Source organism: Primulina eburnea, chromosome 18 (assembly GCF_022965805.1).
Source record: "Primulina eburnea isolate SZY01 chromosome 18, ASM2296580v1, whole genome shotgun sequence".
NCBI lineage: Eukaryota > Viridiplantae > Streptophyta > Magnoliopsida > Lamiales > Gesneriaceae > Primulina > Primulina eburnea.
This window is the reverse complement of record NC_133118.1, coordinates 32047792-32058110: the sequence shown is the minus strand read 5'-3', so window position 1 is coordinate 32058110 and position 10319 is coordinate 32047792. Positions and strand designations below refer to the sequence as shown.

General features: G+C 33.6%; 1 protein-coding gene across 1 annotated transcript; it reads left to right on the top strand.

Moving 5' to 3' along the window:
* The first annotated feature begins 6886 nt into the window (after nt 1-6886).
* On the top strand, nt 6887-9859 carry LOC140819538 (TORTIFOLIA1-like protein 3). Its single transcript, XM_073179674.1, has 4 exons — nt 6887-7832; nt 7926-8034; nt 8556-9031; nt 9220-9859. The coding sequence occupies exons 1-4, from the start codon at nt 7023-7025 to the stop codon at nt 9592-9594; spliced, it is 1770 nt and encodes a 589-aa protein (XP_073035775.1). The 5' UTR covers nt 6887-7022; the 3' UTR covers nt 9595-9859.
* The last annotated feature ends 460 nt before the right edge of the window (nt 9860-10319 follow it).

Below are 10319 nucleotides of genomic sequence, written 5' to 3'. Positions count from 1 at the left end.
CATTATCGATGAACTAAAGTGTAATTTGACAATTTATGGAGTGATTAAATTGATATTTGAATTGCTGAAATAAAATAAAAATAAAAATGTGTGTTGAAATTTAAAAAACAAAACAAAAAAAACAAAAATGTAATATTAGTATTATATAAGGGTAAAATAGGAAGGAAAAATTGGTGTCCTCTTAGGTAGTTACTATCATGTGCTCAAACTTAATATAATAATATAGATACTTATAGGATTTTGTATAAATAATATTTAGATTTATATTAACAATTTTATATATATATATATGTATGTATATATTGTGGCAGAGATTTTATTATTGTGTCGGTCCGTGAGAGAGATTAAATTATTGTGTCGGTCATTAATTTAGTGATCTTGTTTCAACTACTTGATTATTGATCCCTATGCTATTTCGACACTATTATTGATCTCGTAATATATTTCAATATCGAAAGCCATACTTTTTTAAAAAAAAATTAGTTCAAAATTTTGTCACTATATATAATATGAATAATTTGTTGGGGGTAATAATTGTTCATGTTGGAAGAGCAATCGAACCATGATATTTGAGCGGTTAGATCTGCGGTTTAAAGATTTGAGTTGCACAATTACCACCAGTTATAACTTTTGGTAAAGCGACAAACGATCGATCCTGCGATTGGTATCAGTGTGATAACCCAAACATTTTGAGAGTTGTGAAATTTTATTTACATAAGACATGTATATGATATTATTTTCGAAATTGTAAATGATAGAAATTTTGAAATTAAGGAATAATACCTGGTATTCAAAAATTTTCCAAGCAAATAATTACCCAAATTTCGAAATTCAGTACAAAATATCCACATTATTTTCGAATTTGGGATGACTATCGGCCTATTTAGAAAGAATACATTGCATGCAAGACAACTTTCTCAACAAGGTAGCTAGCAAATTTTCAATACAGTTCAGATACATCACGAACATATACGAGAAAACGGTCTACGTTCAACCATCCAGTCCAAAAGCCATAAATTCGAAATTTGAAATGTATATACACATTTTTATTAATCATGTCACAATTTAAAATGGAATGTATATCTCGATAATTAAGAAATAATTATCTCGCAATTTTGGAAAGAATATCAATCGAATTATGATAAGATTTTTACCTCACCCTTATAAATAAGAGGACTCCTCTCATTCGAAATTCACACCTTCGAATTTAGAAATTCTCTCTAGCATCCTCCATATAATTTTCGAACCCTTCATCCTCTAGTAGCGAAGCTCTGCTGCAATACAGACCCGGAGGGAAGTTCGAATACCCAACGAAACACCTTTCATGTTTTTTTCAAGAAACAGGTAAGTTGACTTGTTTTAAAGTAAAATTTCGGTTTATGCATATTTATTTTCGTTTTCAAAAATGCGGTCGAGTACACGTTCTTTTTCTACTCTGTTCATGTGTTGGTTGTCATGTGGTTTTGGGCACTGTGAGGATTCGACTATATATGAGAAGGAATCCCGAATATGATATGACCATTATGCGATGGGAATGTAACCGATATATGGTCTCGTCCCCTTAGAGGAGTAAAAATTAGGGACTGATATCAGTAAACCATAGACAGTAGAGAAATATCAGTGTCTTGTCAATGTTATGCATGTTATATGAATTATGTTATGCAAGTCATGTGTTTCTAAATTTTATGCATGTTGTTATATTGTGTTCGATACGTCCTCTACTTACTGAGTATTTCCCAAAATACTCATCTCTTACTCTCGCACTCCAAGATAAAACCGAAGAACAAATAGAGGAAGAAGAGTCCGAACACTTTAGGGGCTGATGATTTGCAAGATCAGTAGTAGATTTATATTTCGAATTTTATGATTAATTAATTGTAAAACGCTTCCGCATTACTATTTCATTTGGGTTGTAAAGACAATGTTATCTCTTTTGAATTACGATATAAACTGATTTGGGGTATACTGTGCTACGAGGCTGGTTGTTTTTGATTGTGTGATTGTTAAACAACGTCGGTGTCAACCCTGAGTCTCGAGGCTTGACAATCAGAGCTAAAGTCACGGGTTCGATTCTCATTGATTACAAGGAGTGCAATTATTGGGAGTAGATTGTTGAGTGCAATAATTGTCTCTGCTGGAAGAGCGATTGAATCATGGTGCTTGAGCTACTTTGCGATTTAAAATATTTAAGTTGCACAATTACCATCAACTATAGCTTTTAGTAAAGCGGCAAGCGTTTCATCCTACATAATTAAGTTAACACAAAATTAAATATATATGAAAAGAGTATTAACTTTATTTAGTTAATAATCGTTCATCTATAACTAATAACTATTAACTAAATAACTTTATTTATTTATTGGAAGATACAAAAAAAGATATTAACTATAAAATAATTTTTTTTACAAGAATTCAATGATATTGGAATCGAAGAAAATTTATTTGATTATAACTGTTTGTTGCTAGTAACGTAAAAACGATTAATGAGACATTAATTGATTTTTAGGAAATTATATTGAGTTAATTATTTTTTCGATTATGACCATAAATAATGTTAGAAATTGGAATCTTTGTGACTTTATTAATATACATAAAAATTGATATGAGACGATTTCACGACTCAAAAAAATATTATTTTTTATTTAAATCGAGTCAATCGATCTCACATACGTACCATATATGATAAACCTCATAAAATCATTACTCATTGATATAACTACACAGTTGTTAGGTCACTGTTTAACTTGTGATCATCAAAAAAATTAAAACATTACTATTTTTAATTTAAAAACATTAAAATTCGTACTACTTAAAAAGTTTATTATATTTAAGCACCGACGACGAACCGTACGATGATGTCGTAATATTAATTTTATATATATATATATATATATATATATATATATATATATATATTGTATCACGCCAAGACAAGTTGATTAACTTTATTTTACGTTATTTTCTTGTTCGATTCACAAAATAATATTTTTTTTATTTCAATTTTATTATTATTTCATTTACACGCAGTTTTTTTCTTTCAAAGACGAGGCCGTACACAAATAACGCAAGAAATGGGGATGACTTGTAATGTCGGCCATCTATTTTCAATACAATACATAATTTCAGACCAAACATATTGAAATAGTTTATTTTGATATTTCTATAGATAGATATTGCACGTAATTATGCCATGACACAATTGATGTACATGTCGATAGTACTCCGAATCGAATATATGATCTCGAATCTCTTTATCGATTAAATTTAAAGAGAGATATAAGCCCGTGAACAGATAAAAATAATAAAATATGTGATAATCATGAATTTGAATACATACAATAGGCAAAAACAATTCCGAAAAACGATAAGTCGTTATTTATTTGAACTCAAACATCTATTTTGAGTGTATATAAATTATGATCGTATATTCGTATTTAGATTTACCTAAAGAAACATCACCCGTATCCCTTGGTCTTCGAATGGATAAGCCATTTTTTTTCCTTGAAATTGTTTTCGTTTTTCACACCATAGAGGAAAAAAGAAAAACCAGTAGGTGCACCTGTCGGCATACATAAATAAATAAATAAAAACTAAATTTTCAATAATATAAAATATGGATTGCTTTTTAATATATGCAGTACAAACTCCATAAATTAATTATCCATTAGATGTCAACTTTTCCTGATCCAAACTTAGACTACAAGAAAATTAATAATTTCGAAAAATTAAGCAATCTAACACATTTTCTAAAAAATCATTACACAAGTTTATTGTATGCTTTATTTGTTTTTAATAGACTGTGTGATTTTTATTAGAATTAATTGCATATATTACCTTTATGAAATCATTAGATTGCTAAAAACCTCATATGAAAAAGAATGTCATATTTACTCTCCGCAAAAACTTGTGTGAGACGATATCATGGGTCGTATTTTGTGAGACAGATCTTTATTTGGTTCATCCATAAAAAAATATTACTTTTTATGCTAAGAGTATTACTTTTTATTGTGAATATCGGTAGGGTTGACCCGTCTCACAGATAAAGATTCGTGAGACCGTCTCACAAGAGACCTACTCTTTACTCTCTATATTGTCAAATCTTGAACACATACATCCTGAGGTTTTCCATTTTGATAGTCATCACACTTCCCAAAATCTATAAACTATATTATATAAATACATATATCATCATATTCTACGATAAATTACAAAACTACATATATTTCACGAACTAATTACAAATTAAAATCGAAAAAACAAACAAATAAAAAAAGGCAAAAACTTGTGTGAGACGGTCTCACGGGTCTTATTTGTGAGACGGATCTCTTATTTGGGTCACCCATGAAAAAGTATCATTTTTTATGCTACGAGTATTACTTTTTATTGTGAATATGGGTAGGGTTGACCCGTCTCACAGATTATGATCCGTGAGACGGTCTCACATAAGACTCACTCATAAAAAAAAACGACTATATAAATACACAACACGTGCATAGTAACGTTATTTTATCAATAAAAAAAAATCGTGGTATTAACTGCTTCACTGTATTTGGAATAAAATTATAATTTGTTCTTCCTCGATGTTGATCTATTCAGAGAAAATTCACATGGAGGGGTTGGTGTTGAGATCTCTTTCAAGCAATAATGCCCAGAGGTGCCTTGTAATAAATCTTGGCTTGTATACAAATTCAATAAATATTTGGATATGTGACATTTTAACTTATCGGGGCCCCTTTTTATTGGAAGGATCGTGTCTCTCCAACAATAATTTATTTAGTTTTAGTTCTATTTAATATTAATAATGTTATATTTTTTCCTCTTAATAAATTTAATAGATACATTTGTGAGATGATCTCACGAATCTTTGTGTGTGAATCAGGTTAATCCTACGATATTCACAATAAAAAGTAATACTCGTAGCATAAAAACACTAATCCATTATGATTGGGCGTATACTTAATTTGATAACTAATCCATTAGTAAAAAACACTAAATTAAAAGTTTTTTTTTTAAAAATAATTCAAATAAAAAATGATTGTCGATTTTTTGGTTGAGGTTGGATACCTAATCCATCACTCATTAATCCGGTCGTCAACCTCTAATCTATATACCAAAACTAACTAATTGTGCATATCTCTGTTGATCTATGTTGGATATATATATGTATGTATGTATGTATGTATGTATTGGTAAAGTCGATGCTACATGTGGGGCACTGACCTGGACAAGATTCACACATATATATTGGTTTTAAAAAAATTAGTGGACCACATGTATGCGTGGCTAAATTTGAACCTTTGATTATATCATGGAAATAGTGCCACATCATATAGGATGAAATCAACCATATTTATTAATTAGTAAGTCAATCATTTTCTTGAATTGTTAATTACGGTCTTAAAAGACAAAAACTAACCGAAAAAAGGAACATTGAATGCTTAAAGAGCAAACAAGACCTTACTCATGCAAAACCATCATTATTACAAGCAATATTTATTGAATTCAATTGACCTATAAACATGCTCAAATCATTTGCGACACCAACTTGATGCACTAGTTAGGATTCGAATTAAATTTTAGATTGTATCAAGGCTATCCAAAACATAAAAATCTCCGGCCATGATCGAATCAAATCGTTTTTTCGTAAAATTGAACCGAACCACTCTACAAATGCAAATGTGTAACCAAAAAAAAAAAGATGAGACGACTCTGGTCGAAGAAGAAGCCACTCTTTCGACGCTCAATTAAGAGGAGAAGAGAATGAGTCAAACAATGTGACAAATTATGTTGATGTATCACTGTGACATCTTAAACGATTATTTTAGCGGGAAATTGGCCTTCAGTCTCCAGTCATCGATTTTTTTTGTGTTCAGTTTTTGGGTACTTTTTTAGTACCACATTTCCACATGAAGTGTACCACATTTTGTATGACATAGTACCATAATTTTGTGGATAAAGAGTGAACCCAAATAAATGTTTTGATTACAGATTTTTCACCAACTTCCTCTTATTTTAGGGAGCTTCATTGATATATATTAATCTTTTCAATTTTTTTAGAAGTTATAATTATTATGTTATATAATTTTGGTTTTAAGTGGTAGAGAATAAACCAATAACAGTAAATGAAAATGACCACAATAATAGTGATTTCTATTATATTAGTCGGCAGTGGCAGCGATAATAGTGAATACCAATTTATGATATTGATTGTTTTACATTTTAATTAAATGAGACCTTATATTTACTTTTGGAATTATGAAATTCAATTTAAGATAGTAAGACCACTTCACATTCTGCAACTACTAGCGCAGATGGTCACCTGTCTCGTGAAATATATTGTTATTAATGCTTGATTTATTATATATCAAAGTATCACACACACCTGTTATATAAATAGAGTAGGTCTCTTATGAGACGGTCTCACGAATCTTTATTTGTGAGACCGGTCAACTTTAACGATATTCACATTAAAAAGTAATACTCTTAGCATAAAAAGTAATATTTTTTCATGGATAACACAAATAAGAGATATGTGTCACAAAATACGACCTGTGAGACCGTCTGAGTTTTTGCCGTATGAATATTAATGTGAAACTTAGAGATTAAATGTAAATTGTTTAAGTTGTCAAAATTGAAGATTCTAATGTGCGTGAAATTGAATTATTGGAATAAGTTTTTAAATATGAATCACTATGTTTTACATATTTATTAGCTCACAATATTTATTCAGGACATAAATTATTCACATATTTATATTTTATTTTATTTATTTAAAATAATAAATGCTTAGTTGGAATAAGTTAATACAAAAACCAGTACGACGTCGTTTGATGAAACTGTATAAACCACCGCAGAATTAAGCGTCTTTATAAGAAGAAGAAAAGTTAGCTGAATTACTCAAGTGCACACACCTATACAAACAGCATCTCCGGCCACCGCGATGCTGCCGGCGGTATCGGCGGCGCCACCTGGATCCTGAATTCATACATATCCGACGTACATTCACCGCCACTCGTCCAGACATGCACGCTTCCAATTCGAAGCAAGCGCAGGCACGCGAGTTCAAGCACCGCTTGCTCACGTGCCTCCACAAGCTCTCTGACCGGGACACCCATTCCGCCGCGGCTACTGAGCTCGAATCCATCGCTAAAACCCTCCCCTCCGCTTCTCTGCCGACGTTCCTGTCATCTATCTCCGCCACCGATTCGTCCGACAAGTCCCCCGTCCGCCGCCAATGCCTCCGCCTAGTCTCCGTTCTGTCTGAGAATCATAGAAACTCCCTTTCCCCTCACCTCTCCAAAATTCTCACCTCCATCGTTCGCCGACTTCGAGATCCGGACTCTTCCGTACGCACCGCCTGCGTCGCTGCTGCCCTCTCCCTCTCCTCTCACGTCACAAATCCTCCATTTACTTCACTCACCAAACCATTCCTCGAATCTCTCTTCGTCGAGCAGGATATACATACTCAAACCGGGGCCGCATTATGTTTGGCTGCGATAATTGAAGGAACCGGAAGTGTAGACGTTGGGAGCTTGAGAAGGTTGTTGCCGAGGCTTCAGAAACTCGGGAAATGTGATAGTTTCAAGGCAAAAGCTGCCCTTCTGGTGGCGATTGGCATTATTGTTGGAGTGAAGGGAGTGTTGAGTAATTGTGGGAAGATTGTGATCAAGAATTTGGTCGTGTCTTTGGTGGAGTTCTTGAGTAGCGATGATTGGGCTGCGAGGAAAGCTGCGGCCGAGGCATTGGTAAAAGTTGTGGCGGTGGAGAAAGACTCCTTGTCGGAGTACAAGGATTCATGCTTGAAAAGTTTTGAAGCTAAGAAATTTGACAAGGTTTGGTTTTTGAAAATTCTTTAATTAAATTGTGGCACTCTGTGTGATTTATTGATGTATGTGATGCAATGCATTGTGTTTTAATTTGATCAGGTGAAGGCGGCACGGGAGGCGATGAATCTGTTAATAGAGGCTTGGAAGGAGATTCCCGATCTGTCTGGAGCTGAATCACCGCCGCCCGGATCACAAGCATCTGCTAAAGGTAGTGTTATATTTTTCTTGTTTTTGGTATAATTCTTGACAGAATTTTGCTTCTTGTTAATTCTTTTTTTAAGCTTTCAGATTCGTGATCTAATGTTTCTAGACTCTGTTTTCTTGAAGGGATTAATGGAAATTGATTAAAGATTCAAATTTTAAATTATTTTTTTGTTGAGCTTGCATTTGCTTTACTGTCGGTTGTGAATCCTTCCATGTCTGCCATGAAAATGATCGGCGGTACTGTGAAATTGTTCTTTCTTAAATTTGCTGTGTATTATGTAATTTGTTTGGAATGGTCCTTCCCCTCTTATTCTGTCCTTTCTGATTCATTTATTTGCATGCCTTCATTTGGATTACAATACTAATAGGTATCATCTGTCCAGCATCTTTTTAATGCCTTTTGGCCCACAATTACTACTTTTGTCTGTTTCAAGTTTTGTATGGTAGATCGGTGGTTAAGATTGTTTTTTTACTGTTCAAGTAATTATTTAGACTCCGGTTCTTATTTTGTTGATTTGTTCACAGAAAAGGCTAACGATGGGTGTCCTCTTGTCACCAAATCGAACATTGGTTCTACGAAGCCGACGCCTCATGTCCGGAGAAGGATCCCACTTGAAAACCCACCTTGTAGAACAACACCTCTGTCCGATAACTCTCCTGTCTCCACAGCTCGAAAAGGAACTACTTTTGGTAGTAATGAAAATAAAAGTCGGCCAGCCATGTTTAGGAAGTTGGATCTCAAGAAATCGACTTCGAATGGGAACGTTGAAATTGCTGTTCCAATTCCAACTTCTGGTTCTTCCGGCGCATCTGTTTTTGATGATAATCCACTGGACAAAGAGGATAGCAAACAATTTGAGAAGCCCGAGTTTAGACGGGCCTTGTTCGATGAGACCGGAGATGCCGGTCAAAACCAGAGAGAATGTGAGGACCTGACTCATATCCGAAATCAACTTGTTCAGATTGAAAATCAGCAGTCGCATTTGTTAGACCTTCTCCAGGTGCTTATCACTTATCAGATTCCTTTTACATGTTCTTTGCTTCTACAAGTTTCTCTGAATGTCTTAATTGTATGGACCATGTTTTGATATTTAATTCTTTTATATAATCGATCCTAGATATCCAAATTCCCCACATTGTGTACTCCTAGAGCATTGTCCTGATAGTTCTTTATTCCTTGCAATTGTAGAGATTTATGGGGAACTCACAGATAGGTATGCAATCTCTGGAGGCGCGTGTTCATGGTTTGGAACTGGCTTTGGATGAAATTTCACTTGATTTAGCTGTTTCAACTGGAAGGATGTCACAAAATAATGCTGATGGATCCATGTGTTGCAAGTTACCAAGTACAAATTTCTTGACCTGGAAGCTGTGGGGGAGAACAGAAGGTCGTTCCTCCACCTCTCGATTGCTTACATCTTGTGGAATTCCTGCAGCGGCTGCAGCACGTGGCATCGATAGGAATGGTGATGATACAATGCCTAGGCTCGAAAATCGAGGGTATCAGGTCCAAGGTGGTTTAGGGATTATTAAGAACCCGTTGGCTGATACTCGTCGAGCTTGATGATAGACAATATCTTGACGCTGTTCTATATCACAACTAGTATGGTTTCATAGCATACTACTTTCGGTGAAAATACTGAAACAGAAGATAAAGCGGCATCGATAGCCGAGGACGGATGCTCTTTGTTTCTCTCTGCCCTTTTCTGTTTTCTCTTACTCATTGAGATTATCTTTTCATTCGTCCAACGTTCTCACTCCCTTTATGTTGAATCTTGTGAAACATATCAAATGGTTGTTGAATTGGAAATTTTATGGCTTTGTTTTAATGTTTCGAAGTCCTTCTTCTTTTGTTGGCTTGATTACTCAAACATGATCGTGCACTTTTTCCAAGTTGAGTTTTCTTTCAACTGCAAAAAGTTATTTTGTATAGCTTTTTTTGGACTTTTACATACAATGAAATGCAGTAAATACAGAAACTTCCATTTGTATTATTCTTTTTTCTTGTTTTGGAGAAGCAGAACTTGATGGAATTCAAGAAGTTTAACTTTGATATGTTTTTTTAACACATCCCATATCCAAGAAAGCTGCAACAAAAGATAAGACTGCTGGAGGAGATGATAATGTAGTGTAATTAGCATTGACTTAATGTCACGAACTTGGTCTTTCTTCACGCTTGCCCAAATCAATCCCAGCAATCTAACACTGCACTACAAAAACAAATTTTAAAAATTAAATTAATAAATTATATAAAAAAATATATTTTGAATTTTAATTATTAATATATTT